A 21,896-nucleotide genomic window follows, 5' to 3' on the forward strand; every position below is an offset into this window, starting at 1 on the left:
GCATGGCGCATGACTGTAGGGACCAATAGATATTAGCATAGCAGTGAAGAGCAGGTATCCAGATCACAACAGAGGTACTCAGTAAATGTTACCATCTTCTAGTGTGTGCGTTCTTGGGCAAGATCTCTCCATGCTGTCATTTCATTAGTAAAAATGCAAATAGTAAAGGTTTCTACCTTACCAGGTTTTAAGAAGATTAAATATGAAAAAATTCTCTCTATATAATACATATACAATAGATATGTATAATTACCTATATTATGTATTGTGTTTGTGTATACATACACACACACAATACACAATAAATATATATATATATATATATATATATATATATATATATATATATATATATATATATATATAAACACATGTACACATAGTGCCCAGAATGGTGTGGGGCACCAGGTTGGCAAGCACTTGATAAAAGTTGACATTGATGGGCAGGAAATGAAGTGGGAAATGATTTTGTATGATTGTATTATTCAGTTTTGCATTACTATAATAAGACACCTGAGATAATTCACTGGTGAAAAGAAAAGGTTTATTTGAGTTCATGGTTTTAGAGGCTCCAGTCCCAGATCCATTGACATCACTGCTTTGTGCCTCTGGCAAGGCAGCCATATTGGCAGGAGTGGAGTAAATCACTCACCTCATGAACCAGGAAGCAAAGTCGTACAGGAAGGGGAAGAGATGGGGAAGGGTCCCATGATCCCCTTCCATGTCACACCCTCAATGAGTTAATCATCTCTCATTTGTCCCCACCCCCTATAGTTTCCTGCCACCTCCCTGTATTGCCACTTTGGGGACCAAGCCTTTAGTAAATGGACCTTTGGAGGGCACTCACCCAAACTGTGATGAACTCAATTTATAGGTGGAGATCCAGTGACTGCCAGCAGTGGGGAGCGGACTGCAGGTTGAGAACTAGCGGGGTGGCCTCAGTGGGCACTTGGTAGTTCTTGGGGTTTATGAAGTACATGCAAAGGGAGTCTTGCTGCTCTTCCTGTTATTTGCTCGCACCTTGGTGTAGATAAGAATCAGTTTGATTTTAAAAATGTATAAATTGCAATTTAAAAGATTTTCAAGAAAATATTTATTTGCTTTTATTCCCAAAGCGGTCCATTTTGTTTTCCCCTGGTGGTCTGCTTAGGATCAGCAAGGACAAGTGGCAGGCTATATAATCCCTAACAAAGCCCTTGGCACATGTGATAGAGGATATATATAGAGCTTCACATGACTCTGTCCTTCCTTGAACCTGTTTCTCTCATTGTTTTGCTTTATTGCTTTAATACAATTCTCTTGTTTTGTGAATCAAATTATACAATATTAATACCTAGGAACTAAAGACAATAAAAATTTAAATTCAATTTATAAACATTTATTGTTTTCCTACCACATATAGAACACTAGGCATCATGTACTATGGTGTCTCCACTTTCAAATTTCCTATATTCTGATTTATTTATTTATCATTTATTTATTTATTTATTGGTGATGCTGGGGATTGAACCCAGGGTCTCCTGCATGCCAGACAAGTGCTCTACCACTGAGCCACATCCCCAGCCCTCTACTACCTTTCTCTCATTTATCCATCCTCTCCATTTTTGAAGCCCATTTTTCTCTTTCATATAATGAGCATTTCCATGAGTTGTTAAGGACATTTGTCTGGTGACATTCAAATTTAGAATATTCAAAGAGGGTCTTCATAGCAACTTTAAATATGTACAGGGCATAATATTTAAAATTTAGACTAGAATGCTAATCGTTTCTCGGTTGAGCTGGAGGTTTTGTGGTAAATGAAAGCACTCTCGCATTCTCTTGTTGAATCTTATAGAATGAGTGAAAAACTCAAGCGTTGGTACTTTGAATCTACATACATTATTTGAGGACCTGGTAGGGCAAAGGTGGGGTGACTTAGAAGTGGTACCTTATCACTGTAGGGTTAGTAAAAAAAGAAAGATCTGTTCGCATCTTTAAAATTCTTTATTGTCTTGATTCCGTAAATAACAGTCATATTTCTTGGCTCATTTTAACCTTTTGAGAGGGACATACAGTTTTAGGCCACAGTCAGCCCTCCTGTCCTGTTTCCCAGGAGATTGTATGGGAACCCGCCACTTTTGCCTGCCCTGCTGCAGATGCTAGGAAAGGGCAGTCCATCTGTGTTCTGCCCTTGACCATAAGGGGCAAATATGTTTCCTGTCTGTATTCCTCTGAAGTTTTTGTTTTTTGGTTTTTTTAGATTTTCCTCAGAAAAATGCTGTCTGCTAGGGGGAAGTTGTCATAATGATTGTGTACATACATAAAAAAAGTGCATATAATCTGCATAATCTTGTATGAAATAATGATGCTCTAATCACCATCCTCGAAATTTTTAGGTGATTGAGGCCAGCTAAGAAATAACAAGTAAGACTGGGGTTGTAGCTCGTGGTAGAGCACTCACCTAACACAGGTGAGGCACTAGATTCAATCCTAAGCATCACATAAAAATAAATGAATAAATTAAAGAGATTGTGTCCATCTACAACTAAAAATATTTAAAAAAAAAGAAACAAGAAAATACTTCAGTAATTCTTTTCTGTGCTGTAAGAGAGGAGAATTTGACATGGCAGTTACAGGAAAAGGAAAAGTAACACAATGTGAGGAAAATTCTTATTTATACTTCAGGATCTTTAATTCTATAATATAATTTAAAAATAATAATAAGATACTGTGGTGTATGTGTGTGTGTGTATGATGCTTTCAATAATGCATCTTTAAATAACAAATATTCCACAAAGATCTATTTGTAGAAAAGAAATTAGTCATCGTATGACCAATGTGATTTTTAAAAAGTTAACATAAATCTTTTGTCATGGATCTCCAGTGTCCTGGCTACGGTCTGGGACCTTAATCGAGTGCACATGTTTGCGTGTCGATTTCAAACTAGATCTGACACTGGTTCTCTATAAAGAATAATATTAAGAAAAATCATTATTTAAGTAGAAACATTTTGTTTTGCTTTCTGATTGTGAAAGTAGTATATGTACACACACACACACACAGAGTAGAAAAATTAGAAAATTCAGGAAGGCCTAAAAAAGAAAATGAAGGTTGTGCTTAGACTCCCTACTGTGCTCCCAGCTCCCACAGGCTTTCACCTGACATATATATTTCAGCAAATATTGAGTACCTACTAAGTATCAGATACTCTGCTGAGTTCTGGAGATAAACCAGTGAGCAAAATATACAAAACTTCCTGCCCGGTGGAGTTTAGACTACTATTTATATGTGTATATCCAAAATATATACTTGTTTATGTTCCATAACCTCCTCTAAGAAATACTTCTCCCTTACTAAGTATTTTTCAGTATTGTTATTTTTAATGATTATATACTTTTTTGGTGAATATATTATAATTTATGTAAGCACTTTCCAATGTTAGCTATTTAGGGAATTTTTAATATTTTGCTACTATAATCAGTGACCATGAACATTTAAAATGTACATCTTCACCATAATATCTTACCTCCCTTGGGACAATTGTTAGATATGAACTTAGCAGATTGTAAAGTGAGACTATTTTAAAGACTCCTGAAATACTGTTAAATTACCACTAGGAAATATTCTATAGTTTGCACTCCTATCAGCAACATATATGCAACCTTTATTACATACTAACTTGTATTAAATATTATCAGGGGGGAAAACCCTCTACGAGTTTGGCAAAATGTGGCCTCATTAGGCTTTTAAAATTGTATTTCTTTGACTATTTGTACAAACATTCATATTTTCTTATTTTTATTTCTATGATTCATGTCTTAAAAAGTTGTTCGTTCATTTTGGTCTGACCTTATGTTTTTCTTATTCACTTATTCTTTATATATTGAGCACTTTCATCCATTATCATGTATATGGCAAATTTTCTGCCAGGTGGAGATCATGGTTTTTGGTTTTGTTTTTGTGGTGCTAGGGATGGAACCTAGGGCCTCACATCTGTTAGGCAAGTGCTCTATTGAGCTACACCCCCAGCCTGAATATGTGCTCCCCACACACAACGTCTCCACAAAGTGAATCTGGAAGAGAGAAATGTGGGAGCCCCCTGCTTGCCTCTTTTGGTTCTGGTGATTGAATACAGGAGCCCTTGCATGCTTGGTAAGGACTCTACCATTGAACTATACCCCCAGCCCCAAGAGGACCCTCTTCTTGGTGTGGGGAAGAAGTTGGCTTTTAGACCAGACTCCAACCACAGCACTTGCTGCAGTTGCAGTACCCACAGGCATTAATGCTCAAGAAATGCATGGCTCTACACAGACTTGCCCTTATGTTACCCATCTGTGCCTGAGCTGCTGGGACTACACAGGTTCTAAACAGGCAGGCGACCATGGTGGGTGAACTCTGTCCTGGTTAGGTGTCACTCCTCCTGGCACCTCCCTTGTTGTAGTCATCAGTGGTACACACAAACTTCATCAGTTTCTAAAAGGTGAGTCCTATCTACATGTACCACAGTGTGCCAGTTTAGAGCTGTAGAAAGAAAAAATTGGACCTTGTGGCTGTGAATGAATGAATGAGATCCTGACAAATGGCTGCTGTTCTGAACAGTGGGAATAGATTTATGTTTAAGCCAGAGTAAACTATGCAACCAGGTAATAATTTTGAGCAATGAAGTAAGTTTGCTACAGGAATCGTTAAAGAAACAGATAAATCACAGTAATTTCAACATGGCACTTTTGCCATTCAATAAATGGGTATTTTAAATTTCATTTGCTTTTGAACTTAGTTCAATAATTTATAGAGTCAGTCATTCAAAGATTAATGCTCAGAAGAGAGGAAAATCACTATACAAGAACAGAAACATATCATTTATGTATATTACTTTGGAGCCTTGTCTGCTTGTGTTTCCATTTTAAACTTGATCTTGAAAGCATTTATAATAAAAAGTTTGCCCTGAGCTATAAAGTTTGGCATTTGTCTCAATGTCCTGAGACTACAATTTTTGTTTTAATTTTTTCATTCTCAAATAATAACATCCATCCGTGCATCTTTAAAATGTTTTACTTATTAGACATGATTAATTTTAAAGTTCATTTATTTTATTTTACTTCAGATAATTTTTTTTATAAAACAAAAGGTCCAGTTTGCTTTCTTTTTGATTCTAGGGTTAGGCAACACTTCATAAAATGAAATACATATTCCCCACTTATTCCCATCCCCCAATTTTAAAAATTGGTGCATTATATTTGTACATCATGAGCTTTGTTGTTACATACTTATATGCGCACATAATAGAACAATGTGATTTAGCCAATATCACTCCCAGCACTTTTCCCCTCCCCCACTTATTTTAAAAGTGAAGTTGAAGTGGGTAAGTTCAGAATGCACTGGGATTGCCATTGATTTTGAACCTTTTAAATGATTTGAAAGTATGATTCAAAGCATGAGGAAACAGGTGGTTAAATGTCATGATAGCACATTTGATTTCATAACAACAGAGACAACAATAATAATGGCACCTCATCGTGACAAAACATGAGCTCATTTATTAGAAGAGTCATTAAAATTTGTCATTCCCAGTTCAATCACGCCACATAATTTTTGTAAAATCCACGTTTAGACATTCAAGCTGTATACCGACCAGTTCATGTGGTATTAATGTGATAACGTGGAGGCTTTTGGTTTGTTATATTCTGTTTGCTGCTTCTCTTACATGACTCTGAGCACTTGAAGGTCAGTGATAATTCTTTATATACCTGGTACTCAGCTTGTCAACTGAGTACCAAGCTGACACTTAGGAATTATTGGTTGAATAAATGACTACATGAATGTGTTCAGTTACAGGCTGTCATCAGTGTCTGAAGGTCATCCATTCCAAAATCTTTAGTCATTAGTTCCAGGACTCATAGTTAATTTTACCATAAAAATGTAATGCAAGATATAATTTATGCTATAAAATTTCCAATGATTATACTCCAGCCAAGTAGTAGTCACAGTAGTCAATGAGAGGTCTGACCAGTTTCTGAAGGATCCCATCCCTCGCAGCAGAGGGACTTGAATCTTCTGTCAATATGGCTTCCAAATATTGTCAAAAATTTATTCTGTTGTCAGACACCTGGCTCTGTTTGCCCTTTTAAAAAAATGACATTGAGTTCCTCTCTTTCCTTTTAACTTTAAAACCATTAGTCAAACACAGAAGATCAGGCCAGAGTTCAGATGTGGCTCCAAATAAATGGTTCCCTCCAACCTGCAGACCACCGACTCCCAGACTAGAGGCAGCTCTGCCACCTTGATCTGCAGCAGCCATTCTCAAAATGTGGTTTCCCTCCAACCAACAATTTCAGCTTTACCCCAGAATCTGGTGGAAATATATTTGGTAGAGCCCACCCTGAGACCTACTGAGCCTAAAACTCTGGGGGTGGGATCTAGCAATCTGTCTTTAAAAAGCATTCGAGGGCACTGTTGTGAATTAAGCTTGAGAACCTCTCTTACAATGCTTGGTGGAGCTTGGTCCCCGAGTGGGTATCTGCATGTGATTCCTAAGAGCAGTGAACACAAGATGGCAGACACGTCAGCACCCAACTGTGGAGCACACTGCTGATGGACAGACACATGTGAGGGGAACTTGGCGCTCTTAGAAGGGTTTGGCTCAATGTCAGGCATGAAGTCCAGGATGCAGTGCTCAGATGTGGTATTGGGGTTCTGGGACCCTCCAGTCCAGTGTGGCCAAGCCAGCCTCAGGGTGAGCATTAAACGTCAGAACTGGGCTGCGTATTAGAATTTTGTTAGTATTTTGTTAATACCCAATTGAAAATCTCCAACTAGATTTAACATCTTTTATATTTTCCTGAGAAATTTCACTATGAAGTTAATTAAATCAAGTGCTATTAGGTCCTAGGAATAGATATTGCTATATTTAAATATTTGTAAAAATGGTTAAAACCATTTTGGTTATTTGGTTGTGTGAGTATTGTTCTTGATAGTAGTGACTAACAAGAGTATCAGGAGGATCCATTAAAACTTGGTCTAGAATGGTTATAGCCCCTTCAAGCATAGAACCTGGTTTTTTTCTTTTTGTATCAGGGATTAAAGCCAGGGATACTTAACCACTGAACTCTATCACCAGCCCTTTCTATTTTTTATTTTTATATTTTTATTTTATGTTATTCCTGCTGCCATGTGAGATGGTGTGCACCCATTCAGCATTGCTAGGTTTGTAGCCTGAAAGATCTAGAATGTTGTTTTCTATGACAGTTTAGAAGTTAAAAAACCATACTGTCCTGTTTGAAATGAGCCCACCAGAGCACCCAGCTTGACCCTCTCAGATTGACATTATCCCTGAATTTAACCAACTCACCAGTGAGTGAGTTTGAGTGACTCTCACCAGTTTTTCCTTAGCTGTGCTTCAAGATGTCAAAGTTCTCTCTCTGCTGTCTCCCCAGTGCAATTTCTGCCCATGCACTAAGCATCCCGTCAGCTCCTTTGAATGGGAGGGGAGTGAGTGTGCACTTTAGGGAAGCCCCTTGTGGGGCCCTGTTCCCTTAGAGGGGCTCCCACCCAACTCCAGCTTCGACCAGCGTTAACACCTGATGGGCCACAGCTAGTTCTGCAAGAACCTTCTCCCAATGTCATTCAGGACTATATAGTATTCCCTTTTCCAGAAGCCAGAGAAGAAATAGTCAGTTGCAGAAATTGTCATGTGTGAATATCTGAAAACAAAGTGTGATGACACCAGTCTCAAAACTGATTACGTGGTCCATTTCCAGCATAGGGTCCCATGGCCCAAATTTGGTGAATTAACTTAATTCCCAAATTGATTTTACTTTCAATCTTGACTCTCCCTATCCTTTATATCATTTAAATTGGCTCTTTAAAACTTTTTTTTAATCACATAACATGGAACTGAGATTTGATAAACTGTCCTAAGGTCATCTTTTTTTTTTTTTTTTGTGGGGGAGGGTACACAGGAAGTCTAAATATATATGTAATTAATAATCACAGAACATAGACTGATAAAGCAAGAGACTCCATTATTTTACCTTAAAGCATTAATGACCAGAGGGAAATTCCAACATTAGGGTTTACTGCTTATCAAGCCTTCTAGAATTTCACTGATTTATTAAATATGGGTAGATTTTAAGGATGTAGTCAGTGAAATAGTATTCTGCTGGGAAAAAAAAATGTTTCTCCTTGAGGTCTTTCTTCACTGATACAAGAGATAAGAGTTGTTTTCCATTCATTTTCACTCATAATAAAAATTTCATATCCCAAGCTGTGAACTTATAGAAGCCCTCAAAAATGATTATCATTTCCTGTTTCACCTGTGAGATACAACATGCAAGGGCACGAATGGGGGCAGAAACCTCAGGCTACTGTTGGGTTTTACCTAAAAGTGATTAACTATCCTAACATTTTCTTTTAATTTCTTATAGATCTACATTGGAGATCTCTTAAGAAATATTTGCTAGATAAGTAACTTACTGATGTTAACTGTGCAATCCAAAAGTAAATCTTGAATCAAAACATAAAAATCCATGCCTGGGGCTAGGGTTGTGGCTCAGTGGTTGGGTGTTTGCCTTGCATGTGTGAGGCACTGGGTTTGATCCTCAGCACCACGTAAAAATAAATAAATAAATATATTTTTAAAAAAGAAAAAAGAATTGCAAACATAAATTAGTAGAAGGAAGAAGCAAATTTACCAGCGAACTGATCAGATTTTTGAAAATCAACTCAGTAGACATTAGCACCTCCACGGAAAGGGCTGTGCCAGCTGTGGAAAGCAGTGTTCTTATGGAGATGCTCCATGCCTTGTTTGTTGTTATACCTTTAGTGCTTGAATTGGGGCCCTAGCGTGTAATAAGTGCTCAATAAACAGGTTTTGTTGGACTGTGCAGGGACAGTGAATCCCTGTTATGAGGGCATTTGCAGCTTAGTTGAGGAAATGAGAGAAGAAGAAGATTTGCCAACATAGGTACACTTAACATACAGCATGTGTAGCTATTGTGTTGGTCACACGCAGGTGACTCATTTACAGCACAGGGAGGCAGGAAGGTTTTGATGAGAGGGGTGTGTGGAGCTGTGTCTAAGGGATGGAGAGGGTGTGGATAGACATTCCAGGAAGCATGAGCAGAGTTAAGACACCAGATTTGGAATGTGCTCAGGGGACAGTGCACACGGCCCATGTTTGCTAAGGAGAGGACTTGGGAGGGGCCCCTCCTTCAAAATGCAGATTTTATTTTGTCAGCACTGTCTCTTGGAAGGTTTGTAAACAGAAAAATGACCTAGCAGTGTGTTTCTTGAGCAGAACTCAACATAAGATCTCAGGGGATTTCATTCCAGAGGCCTGGGGGCAGGGGACTCCAAATCCCCCTCCCTCCCTCCTTATCTATCTATTTATTATCTATCTATCTATCTATCTATCTATCTATCTATCTATCTATCTATCATCTATCTATCTTTTTGGTACTGGGATTGAGCCCAGGGATGCTTTACTACTGAGCTATATCCCCCACCTACCCCCTATTTTAAAGTTTGAGACAAGGTCTCACTAGGTCCCCGAGGCTGGCCTAGAACTTGTGATCCTCCTACCCTAGCCTCCCTCATACCTGGGATGACAGGCGTGCACCACTGCGCCTGGCCCAAGACTGCATTTATAATAAACTCCCAGGTGATGCTGATGATGAACAGCAAGGACTTTGAGTATTATTTCAAGATTTATTTGGCAGTAGTGATTGAATGGGCGATACATGACTTCATTATGGGAATTTACTGCCAAAACAAAGAACCTGGAATAATCAAGTGGTTCATCTGTCTTCCACTGCCACTGAAAAAAATCAAACCCAAACAAATAAAACGAAGGTTTAACGGTCTCACGGTTGTTGGGAGCAGAACTGGAACTGAACCTCAACCCCCAGAAATACCTCCTACTTCACCCTACAATGACAATCCAGGGACCTGAGATGCAAAGAACCTCGAGTGGAACGTGTTGGGTGAATGCAGAGAGCAGAGGAATGGAGAGAGAAGCAATAGTCCTACTGGCGGAGCCAATGAGTAGGGAGAGGACTTCCCAGACTGTGCTGAGTTTTTTAAGTTACTGTAAAAATGAACAGATGTCCCATTGATCCCCTGCAGTAGAGAAGTCAGACAAGAAGGAGAGCCTGGTTTCCAGGTTAAGATGAGAATTGGAATTTAGGTATGTCAAATTTCTGGTACCCTAGAATCAACATCTGCGATTGCCCTGCGACCCTCAATGTGTTGCTGGCAGCTTGTCTTGTGCGACTCTGGGAAAGGTGAAAAATGAGGCTACCTAGGGCCAGAGAGGTGCGGGGATCAAGCTTGAACTCCTCAGAATTTGTAAATAGGGTCTTTTTAAATTTCGAAGAAATAGAAAGGTGCGATGATATTTTTAGAGACCTGCTTTAAAATTTGGCAAAAACCTACTGGAATTTGATAGTGCGGACTCATTGGTAGTAGGATGGAAACCAGGTAAAAGCCAAGCCTAGGTTTTTCCTTTTGTTGAAGCAGCATTTACCTGTAAGTTTACCTGTGTGTTTCAGTGTTTGTCTAGTTTATCTGTTATTTGTTGAGAAAAAGACAGGCATACTTTGCCCCCTAGATGAAATCACAGCTATGACGTCTTCATGGAAAGCAGAAAATCCACCACCAGCAGGGACTCCTCTGCTTCCCTCCTGGAGAGCTGGGACCCCTGTCAGTCATTCCAGCGCAGGGCAGTTGGCTGCACATGGCTAAGCAAGCAGCTGTGTCTGGATTTTTCCACCTCCTCCTTCCTGCACCCAGTGTGGAGGAGGAGAACTTGGCACTCCTTGGAGCTGGTGGGCGCCGGGTGCTCTTCCTCCCTGCTTTTGGAACAGCACAGAGGCTTATCCCTCCTTTTCCAGCTGTAAAGTTCATTTGGCTTGGGGTCCTGGCAGCAGTGAGGAAGGGAAAAAGGTAGATTTCCACAAGAAGCTGGAAATGAGACTGGAGTGGAGACCAGACCCTGGTATCTGTTTTCCAGGACTTATATGGCCCTTGGGGACTTTTGACTTTGGTGTACAGTGTGATGGGTTGTAGCAGTTTAGAGCAAAATGTAGCCATTTAAGGTCAGAGCCTTAGTTGTATTTGATCCATGCCCTTTTAGTGCTGCCAATGTGTGTGTGCACGCTCATAGACAAGCAGGTGGAAGATACATGTTTTGATTTTGGCAAACTACTGATTTTATCTTCAAATATATGTGCATGTTTAAGTCTGTATAAACACAAATTTAATGTAAATATATACATATTTGATATATAAAGTCACACATTAATACATCTATTTATTGTTGCCCAGCCTGGCCTCAAACTTGCTATCTTTCTGCTTCAGCCCCCTGAATAGCTGAGAATACTGGTGGGCACCACTGTGCTCTGTTAGTCTACCTAATGAATGTATGGTTGCATTTAACTTTGGTATGGCTTTCTTTGTGTTCCTCTGCAAAATATAGATGAAAAATTTAATTTTGTGCATATAATTTTTGTGCTAGGAAAGAGTCACATTCTTGGTGATAGTCATTGGCTCAAGATGAGCAGCAGTTAAGATTCAAGAAACCCCAACACATAATAGCTAAGTGATTTTTATTTTTTATTTTTTGTGATAGTGGGTATGGAACCCAGGGCCTCATGTATGCTAGACAAGCACTCTACCAGTGACCTATGTCCCCAGCCCTTTTCATTCTATTTTGAGACAGGGTTTCACTAACCTGCCAACGTGGTCCTTGGACTTATAATCTTCCTGTCTCAGCCTTCCAATTAGCTAGGATTACAGGTATGTACCACTGAACCTGCCCTGAGAGCTAATTCTTCACATTAAAAATTGTGATAGTTCATGATACGGTGTCTGGAATTCTCTTCAAAGTAAGGTTGAAACGTGGATGGGAGGTACAGATAAAACAGAATTGACCCTGAGATGATAATCACTGGAGTCGGGTGGAAGAAATTTGGGAGTTCATTATACTGTTCTCTTTACTTTTGTATATTTGAGGCTTTCTATATTAGTTTGAAATGAGAGAGGAATAATTGTTGTATCCTAAAAAGTACATGATTTCAATCTTTAAGTGGTGGATTCAGGCTAAAATATATGCCAAGTTATTCTCCTGGAGGAAACTGTAAAAATCATAAAATAATCCTTACAGACATTGCCTTGCGTAAATGGTCTCATCTAATTCTTCATTTTGAAACTTAGGAGAGCGCCGTGTCCTTGGCAGTCAGCCTGCAGACAGTCACTGCCAACCTTGCCGACAAGGATGTCTCCCATTGTAGTGCTCTCCTCACGATGTGATTTTTTTCTCTCCCACCACTGAGGTGGCCCCAGGAGCCCTCTTGTACCTGGGAAGGCTGTGACGCTGGCAGGTGTGGTACAGATGGGACTGTAGCCTCTGCCTGGATTTCTCCATGTGCTGCTTCTTGCAACTCCACTTCCTATTGCAGCCCAAGGAGCCCTCGCAGCCCTGCAAGGAGCACCATGAGTGGTTACAGCCTGTGGCCCCTGTGTAGGTCCCAGCCAGCAGGCAGCATCCATCTTCCAAGTGTGTGAAGGAGTGAGCTCACCGTGGTCACAGCCCACCCACCCAATCATCCCCAGCCTCTGAATGCCCTCTGCTGAGACCCCATATCTGGGAGCAGAGAAAGTCTTTTCTGCCATTGTCCTTGTGAATTCTTACCCACAGGATGTGTGAGCATCAGAAAGTGCTGGCTGGTTATCATCCCACTGTTGGGATGATTTGTTACCTGGCAGCAGTGACTGAAACACTGTCAGTGAGGGAGGGAAGAAGCTTCTTTCCCAGTGATCATTTCTTTCCATAACATGCTCAGATAATACACAGGTTCTCAGGGACTGCATTTTAATGGTACAATTTTTACTGTTGCCATCAACACCATGATTTCCATCCTAGGAATTGAACCGTGGATCATCAGTTTTCCTCTGAATAGAGTAGCTGTGGCAGGGTATTATTGAGGTGTATATCTTTAATTCTTGTTTCTCCCCCTTCCCCCTCCATCTGGCTTTCTAGAACTTTATCTTTCTACTCCTTCCTCCTATTATGCTGGTTGGACTGGGGACAGAGAAGGAGCCAGTGTGCTTTGGAACCTGGATAAGGAAGAGGGATGCCTGGGAGCCTTTGGAGCCTGATCCCTTAGAGCCTGATGCCCACTTCTCTTCTTCTGAGAACCACACCCTTAGTTGCTGTGCACCTTGCCTCAGCTCCCCACTCAGTCACCTCTGCTCCTCCTGCTGCTTTTCAAAAACAATTTCTACATGTTTTTCAGTGTGAACAGAATAAAGAGTTGTCCAGAACTTCTTCCTTGTGCATACAGCATACTGAAGACTTCTTCATATTCTGCACATAAGATGTTTTTTCCAAGTGCATGTCAGGGTATCTGCTGTCATTAACTCTGCTCCTGTATCCCATTTCTCAGACACTAGGATGGGTCCACAAATATTTGCTGTATTTTTTATCACTTCTTTTATATGTCATATATTTCATAATATACAAAGGCACATTCACCATTGTCTTTGATACCACATGACCCCTTCAGTTTCTTAAATAAGGGCATTTTCCCAATAGTCCACTTTGTTTTCCTCAAAGCATGTCTTAAGTCCTTAACTAAGTGAATAATTTTATAAGCCTCTCCTCAGTTTTGTAATGTGTTTATTTTAGAATAGATTTTCTCTAAGAAATGCTTCTAAACAATGTTGACAGTCTCTTTCCTTGAGTGATAAAATTAATAGGATGTGCCCTCAAATAAAGAATTTTGTTACATGTTCTGGAAAAAAAAAATAAACAACGCTAGAGAGATCCCTGAACAAGATCTCCAGTTGGTATATTAGTAAACTCTCTCTGATGAAACACATATTCTGCATGAAAGCATTACCTGCCTCATTATTTTAACACAATGAAATTTAAGTACACCCTCCAGCAGTTTTCTAAAAAGTAGCTAAAACACAATCAGATGCCTATTGCAAGTAACAAAGTAACATGTGAAAGGGACGCCTTTAAATGTTACTTCCTGATCATCATTTAAGGAGGTTGTTAACCACTGTTCTGTGTGCCTGAACAGGTATGTTTTGCATAGTACACTGTGAGTGTTACAACTTTGGCATGACAAGTGATATACTTAACCAAATCGACTGGGAAGATGCTGGTAGATGTATACAATGAAAGATGATAATTTCCTACCAGGGACTATTACTACTGAGGTAGAAAGTTAGAGCTTAAAGAAAAGATAAGAATGGGGTGTGGGGGGGGGTGAGTTGAATCAGTCACTCTTGTTGACGATTCTGGAAGGAGATGGGCTGGAGCTGGTTGTTAAATGGGCAATTGAAGAGGAAATTTGAGAGGAACTGGCAGAAATTCATCACCATTCTGGTGTTTTTGTACCAACTCTGGAACAGAAAGACTTGGGATAAAAACATTGCAAACTGTACTTTTACTTACCCCTGCTGTTGAGGTTCATAACTTTCACTGTGTTGCTAAAAGACTAGGTATGGGCAACTGGGTTGGTCTCTAAGCATTAAGAGTGTCCAAAGTATGTATCTACCTCTTTATCAGTGTGCCTGAGTCTTATGGAATGCCAGCTGGATTTGGAATGTAACTCCAACATTTTCCATATACTGTTTTAGAGTCTATCAAGTTTGATACAGAAATATAAACAGTATAAACAATGGCAGCAAATGAAATGAAGTTAGTGAGAGAGTTCTCTAAGGCCTCATGCCACTCTGATCTCTGTCTGTCTGTCTATCTATCTGTCTATCTATCTATCTATCTATCTATCTATCTATCTATCTATCTATCAGTACTGGGGATTGAACCCAGGGGCACTTAACCAACAAGTCACATCCCGGCCTTTTTTTTTTTTTTTTTTTTTTTTTTTTTGAGACAGGGTCTTGCTAAGTTGCTGAGGCTGGCTTTGAACTTGTGATCCTTCTGCCTTAGCCTCCAGAGTCGCTGGGATTATAGGCATGTGCCACTGTGCCTGGACACCCTGATTTCTTTTATAGAAAACAAGGACCTGGGACTAGGGTGTGAGTGAGATGAAAATCCATTAAGATGTGTCACTTCAATAATTTTTAAAAATCAGATGCAGCTTATAAAGTAGGTGCATAGGAGAAGGCATCACTGCCGATGACCTGCCCACTTCCTGAATGTTAGCTGAGACTAACGAGGTTCCTAAAGTGCATGTGGCAAGCCTGAAGAATTTGACAGTTGTTGAGAATCTCTTAATAGGACCCTTGGAGAAAAACTAATCATTGTGTAATGTTAGTGATAATTATGGCTTCCTTCAAAACTGCCCGTAGTCCTGCTTCCTATTTGACAGTCAGGGGGACCTTTTCTTGTCTGTGGACCTCTTATTGATGAAGACCTTTATTTATATCTATGTCAATTTAGAATTATTCTGTACTTAGAACAGATAGCAGTGTGGTGCTCTGAGCTCTGAGCTCTAGGACAGCTCTTCTTTTCCCATAATTTTATCTGAAACTCTTTGTGGTACAATTTTCATATTTTACTGACAGAGGTCATTTCAACCCATTATTTTCATCACAAGCAACTCATTTATCTCTCCCCTTTTGTTTTACTTTCAAAGGGAATATGATGTCCTTTACTGTAAATGAGGGTGTCACACTACATGGTTTTATCTCTAAAATTATTTTTTCTTCACCTCTCCTTTATGATTTAATGATTTTTCAATGCACTCATTATATCATGTGTATATGTTTCATTTATCACCTGCATGCTGAGGGGTTTTATTTGTGTATTTTCAGATAGGCCAGTTCATTTGCATTAGGATTATACTGTTTTTTTTAGGGTTGAGAGAGAATATCCAATAGGCTGTTTCCTCAAGACCCTTGGAACAAGTCCTACATTACTGAGTACTTTGAATATGCTTAGAACTTTAAAATCAGGTTGGAATGCCATTGTCATTGAAAAACAAGCTGAACTTGAGCTGGCTGCAGTCAATTCAGCATCCTCCTGGTCTAAGTATATCCAGAGAATGATTTCACCACTGTCAGAACCCTTCTGTTAAATTGTGTTTTTCTGCAATAAAATTGTCCGCAATGTCCAGCAGCGAAGTTTGGTAAACAGTTCAATTTTAAGAGACCAGAGCTCTCATTTAAAAAGTACTTGAGTTTTTCCAGAAAATCCATTTATCTCAGCCATCTCCTCCCACCGTATAGCCTGCGTTCCCCAAATCCTCTCGTCTCTTCTTACACGTCTATTTGTCTCTCTGGTGTGTGCCACGTTGGGGAGTCTTGTTAAACCGGCATCTGTTCTGTTTTAGGAGAAACCCGACGCCAGCCCCACATCACTTCAGCTGCGGTCCCAGATCGAAGTAAGCACAGTGACTTTAGTCATCTATTTCTGCTTCTGCCTTTTCTTCTTGAGTGATATTCTGTGCTAATCAGATGAAGCCGGCTACTCCGCCTGCACTGACGCTGCGAATCTTTTCTCTCTCCTTAGGAGTCGCTTGGTTTCTGTAGCGCTGTGTCAACACCAGAAGTGGAGAGAAAGTAAGTGTCCCCTTCTCTGCCCGCCATCGGGGTTTCCAGGAAGGTGTCTTTTGGATCTACACAGATGGAAATCGAGTGGGCAGTGGAGTGTGTGTGGCTTGGGGTTGGACATTATTTTCCCCTTGCTGGTCCTGTGCATGTGCATGTATCGAGGTGGCTCAGAAAGGATCTGCCATCCAGTTGGTGACACCTGAGGCTTTGGGGAAGAATTACTGATTTCAAATGGTTTCTTGTGAGGGAATCTCAAATTAATACTTGGAAATAAGGGAGAGGACAGGTAAGTCAACTGAGATGGGTTGTCGTGTTTTGTGACCATTTTAATATGGGATGGAAAAAAAGAATTAAAAATCCCTCCCCATACCTCATCTTCCCAGGTGACGTTAAAATAAGAATGAATATGTGTATGTGTGTGTGTCAGAAACTGGCAAATGCTCTCCAACCTTTCCTGTTAAAGGAAATACTTTTGTTTCCTTGTCCTAACTTGGACCCTGTAATTTCTACTCTCATAGAGGATAATGCTATGCTTTTTCCTATATTTTCAGTATTTCTTTTAGGCAACTTAAAAAAACCACAAAAACAAATGTGTTTTCCCTGCCGGTAACCCTTCCCTTTTCTACTTTTGTTACAATTATTCTAGAATGTTCTATTTATGATCTTCTGAGGTAAAGAAATTTAAAGAAAGTTCAGACCTCTAAACAGACACTTCCTCTGGCACCGAGCCACTTGCACTGTTTCGTGCCAAGAGAGGCATAGAAGTGGCTTAGGAATGAAGTATTTCTGGAATGAGAAGCACACGTTAGGAGAGCGTGTGTGTGCTTTACAGCCCGGCTCTGCCTAATCCATCCACGTGTGTGTGCTGTTGGCACAGAGGCAGCTTCTGGGAGGGAAGATGGCTTGGCCAGAAAGCTCCAGTCTGAACGCAAGGGGCAACGTAGGTTTGGTTTCAGGACCAAGAACCATGGGGTTGATGTGCCAAAGAAAACCAAGGCCCTTGCCCAGTCAAGGGAGAGGATAAGTGTGTCCGCAGCATGACTTTCTCTTGTTTTGTTTTCGTTGTGTCCTCTCAGGAAGCCAGTGACATGGAGGCTGAAGTAGATAGGGGATTCGAGTAGACATTGACTTTGAACACGGAGGTCCTATGATGCTATTGAAGCACTTGAGTGAATGGCTGTGGCCCCCCGACCTGGTTGACCGCTTACGTAGCAAGAGTCAGGCAGAGAGGTCAGGTGTTCTTGGCATCTCTGAGTCCTTCAGGAAGCAAGAAATGCTTGTTCTTCCTCCTAGGAGGAAGTGACTCACTAAGTTTGTACTAACCTTAGTTAGGCTGGGTACTTCTCCTTCCCCTCAGTTGTGGGGAGTCATTCTTTCCGTGTTTATATCCTTTCCTTAGCAAAATATGGCATGACTCCTGTGGCCAAGAGAGAGACTGACGGCCTCCTGAGGTTAACAAAAAATTTTCAACATACATAGTCATGTGCACATACACTCCCGAGTCTGTCTGTCTCTGTCAACAGCCCCCAACTCTTCATTTGTAATATTGCCAATTTACCTCTGTATTTTCAAACGGTTTAGACTTAGGTCTTCCTAAACATTTTAAAAATTTTGAAACATTTCATCCTTCTTTTCTCTATTCATGGTGTTTGACAGCTATGACATTCTTTTTTTTTTTTTTTTTTAACTTTGAAAAACTTTTAACTTCCAGAAAAGTTGTAAGAACTGTGCAGTGACTTCCATGTCAATTACACTTGGACTCACAGTTGTTGACGTTGGCGTGCTCTTGTCTGCCTGCCCTATACACAGTACCACTAATTATTATTATTGCTGAACCAGTTGAAAGTAAGTTGCACACGCCATGACCTTCAGCCCTAAATACTTCAGCATCTATTTCCCAAGGACAAGGACATGCTTTGATAGAACCATAATCTAACTATCAAATGTAGGAGATTTTATGGCTTTTCCTAATACACATTTCATACTCAGGTTTGTCCAACTGTCCCAATAATGTGTCTTGTGGCACTCACTTTCCAGTCCAGTACTTTAGAAAAAAATTACTCCTGTCCTGTCTTTTTGTCCACATTCAATCTGAGAGCATTTCTTTGTCTTTTACGGTCCTGACATTTCTAGAGACTGTGAGCCGGTTGCTTTGTGAAGTATTCCTTGAGTGAGGTTCCTTTGTTTCTTTTTTCTCCCCACATCAGGAATCACATGATGTTTGTTTGTCCCCTAATCGGTGATATGAATTTTCATCATTGATGAATGTGGTATCTGCCAGGTTTCCCCTGAGAAGTTACGATTTTTCCTTCTTAATGAATACATATTCTGTGGGGAGGTTATCTGAGTCTGTAAATATCCTGTTCCTCATCAAACTTTTACCTAATGGTTTTAGATTCTTTTGGTGATACTTGCCTGAATCAATATTTAATGTAATGGTTGCAAACTGGTGATGATTATTCTTAAATTGAAGATTATTTTAGATGAAATCGTCTAAGCGGTTTTGTTTTTATTTTTGTATTCATTTCTAAGGATAAAGTATCATTGTGAAAGCCTAGGTCAGGTTATAATTTGAGTAGAATTGGACCACCGTTTATTTAAGAATTTATTCATTGGACTTAAAAATTTAAATATGTTCACATGGAAAATTCCACTGTTCCTCCCATCACAATGCTTGCTGGGAACTTTGCAGTTGAATATTCAAGCTATGGAGGATGACCTGGCAAACCAGTTGGTTGTGTCTGGATAGTGTCCGCAAAGTGTCTGCCAACCAAAATACCATGCTGACTCATACTGTTGTTTTATGGGCAGAAATTTTCTTCTACTTTTTATCCAAAAGGCAAGAGATATCAGTAAACAAAAGCGGGCAAGTCCTACAGCAGCCCACCCTTAGAGACAGAGATACTGAGCGGGGACTCAGAGACTGGAGCAACTGGCCCCGTGGCTCCTGTGTTCCAGATCCAGTCTCCCCAGTTGTCTCTGGGACCTCAGCATATGCTCCTTCCTCTCCTTTCCCCAGCTAAACCTCTTCTGGGGGAGGGATGCATTATGGATTATGGCATGAATTTTGATGTGAATGTCTGTTTCTAAAAAACACATCACTTCTCCCAGTGGTATTTGGCATTAAACAGAGCTAAAGTTTAAAGTTACAGGAAGATAGCTCTGACCAGCAGACGTAGAGGTGGTGGGTCTTCTGTGGGGGAGACAAGAAGTGAGAATTCTAGTACAACTGAGCCATCCCAGCATTGGATGACCTTGCCAAGTGGGCTAGCAGCTAGGTGTGGTTGGCCTGCACAAACAGAGGTACAGAGATAGAGGCAGGTAGGCAGATCAGTAGGTAGGTAGGTAGATAACAAGAAAGAATAGACCCTCCCTACCCCCATCACTAATTTAACAAAGGCCCCATTTGTTCTTCATGTCTTACTATCTCTCTGTTGTGCCACATTCTGTTATGAGAATATAATCCAGGGAGCTTTCATTAGAGCCTCTTCTGTTACAGCATCTATTGATGAGACTACTTTATTACACCAAACTTGGATCTGTGTCAACTAGCCCAAAAGGTCAACATTAGCTCAGTTTCTTGTTACTCCACAGCTACTCTCAAAAATACCTGGAAAGCAAGGTTGTAGGGATGGGAGGCATTGGAGGTGGCTGGGAAATGTCAACATCATGATCTCTGAGGAATGAGACTGGCCATGAACAACAGAAAAACTGACACATAGTGGTATAAATAAACATAGGGCTCACTAGACATCTTTGCTCCGTGGGTAGGTCCAGGACTGGGCCCGTGGCTCAGCAGGCCTTTAGGAACCCGGACTGTGCCCCTGTCCATTTTTTCCTCATGGCTTCAAAGTGCCTGCTGCATCTTCTAGGTGAGAAGAAACAGCAAAGTGTAGGGAAGATGGTAATTTGAAGAAGGCCAAAGGCACATTTCCCTGTCCTTTTTCCCCCCTAATACTGGGGATTGAACCCAGGAGCTCACGCATGCTAGGCGAGAGCTACCACTGAGCTACCCACCTCCAGCCTGTGTATTTTATTTTGAGACAGAGGCTAAGTTGCCGAGGCTGGCCTCAAACTTGCAATCTCCCTGCCTTGGCCCCCTAAGTTTCTAGGATTCCAGGCATGTGCCACCATATCTGGTCCAAAGGCACAGGCCTTTTAAAAGCTTTCCTAGAAACTCTACCCTGCTCATTCAGTTGTAATTCTCATTTCATAATTATTTATGTGATATATAAACTATCTAATTTATAATATAAAACATTTATATACATGATGTATAATTTATTGAGTGTATAGTATGTACCAAGAACTGATCTAATTACTTAACGTTGACTATTTATTATATAGAACAACACTGTGAAGTTCCATACGACATTATTCCTGTTTACAAATTCAGAAATGGAAGCTCAGAGAGGTTACTAAGTTGGCTGCGTAGCCACTAATAGCCAATCCTGAATTTGGTTTCATTAAGTACCCTTGTTCCTGACCACTCTAATTCTCAAGTATTTATAATTGTGTTGCTTCTGCAAATTGAGAGGTTAAGGGTTAGCCAGGTTCGTCAGCAATAAATAAATAGCTGCAATTAAGTAACTACAATCTGTGGTTCTTTTGGAAACAGGAGCAAGTTCTACTCTCATTCAGTTATTTATCCATAGATGCAGGAGAGTCCAAAAGAGATCTTAAAACTTCACCTTAGCCAATACTTATAACGTGTTTTCTACTGGGCCTTTCGCCAAAGTTGAAAATTCACTGATTTAAAATTTCACTCTCTTTCATTACCTGTGACTTCAGTTGAACTGCTTTACAGTGAGAAAGTCTAAATACATACAGCAGGAGTCACCAGGCAGATAAATACAAGGAGAGGGAGCCTGCAGGTTGGGGGCTGTGGTTTGTGGACGTTCTGTGTGAGCATTCGCAGTACCTGGGCATCACTTTGCTCTCAGGTTTGTTTCATCCAGGGACTGAAGACTTTGGACTATGTTAGCTTCCTTTTCTCCCCCTCGAGCCTCCATCTTCTCCCCATTTCCTCTTGGACATCAGGGGAGAAGGCTCTGCACGTGTTCTGTTCAGTTCCCATGGCCCTCTGCCTTGCTCTGGGCATCACTGCTTCTTGACTGGCTACACCCCCATCTTGGCCTCCTCTTTCTCCCCTCCCTTCCTGTCTGTCTTCCACCTACCCAGCTGGCCTCTCATCCCTTGCTGCTTATTCCCCAGTCAGGCTGCAGCTCCTGTTCTCCGAGAGGTGCTGAGACTCCTAGAAGCTCTTTGCCCCACCCACCATCCTCCACAGTCACCCCCATCATTTGGGCAAGTTCCATCCAACTGCAGCATCTCAGCCCTGGTCTGGGAAACTGAGGTGAACTGTTTATTTCTCTGCACTGATCACTTCCATT

General features: G+C 40.6%; 1 protein-coding gene and 1 non-coding gene across 5 annotated transcripts in view; one reads left to right on the forward strand and one right to left on the reverse strand.

Annotated features, from left to right (window-relative positions):
* Sash1 (SAM and SH3 domain containing 1) overlaps positions 1–21,896 on the forward strand; it is a 291,235-nt gene that overhangs the window by 182,817 nt on the left and 86,522 nt on the right. For 3 of the 4 annotated variants that reach the window (XM_058573608.1, XM_058573609.1, XM_046427351.2), the window contains exons 3-4: positions 16,284–16,334; positions 16,463–16,512. In XM_058573608.1, coding sequence (XP_058429591.1) covers positions 16,284–16,334; positions 16,463–16,512 — 101 coding nt within the window. The remainder of the gene's footprint in view (positions 1–16,283; positions 16,335–16,462; positions 16,513–21,896) is intronic. The other variant, XM_046427352.2, reaches the window with a different exon arrangement.
* Trnaa-ggc (transfer RNA alanine (anticodon GGC)) lies at positions 1,490–1,561 on the reverse strand. The gene has a single exon. It is a non-coding gene; the product is annotated as a tRNA-Ala (tRNA).

Source organism: Marmota monax, unplaced genomic scaffold (assembly GCF_021218885.2).
Source record: "Marmota monax isolate L192 unplaced genomic scaffold, Marmota_monax_Labrador192_F-V1.1 WCK01_AAM20220418_F8-fsc00114, whole genome shotgun sequence".
Lineage (NCBI taxonomy): Eukaryota > Metazoa > Chordata > Mammalia > Rodentia > Sciuridae > Marmota > Marmota monax.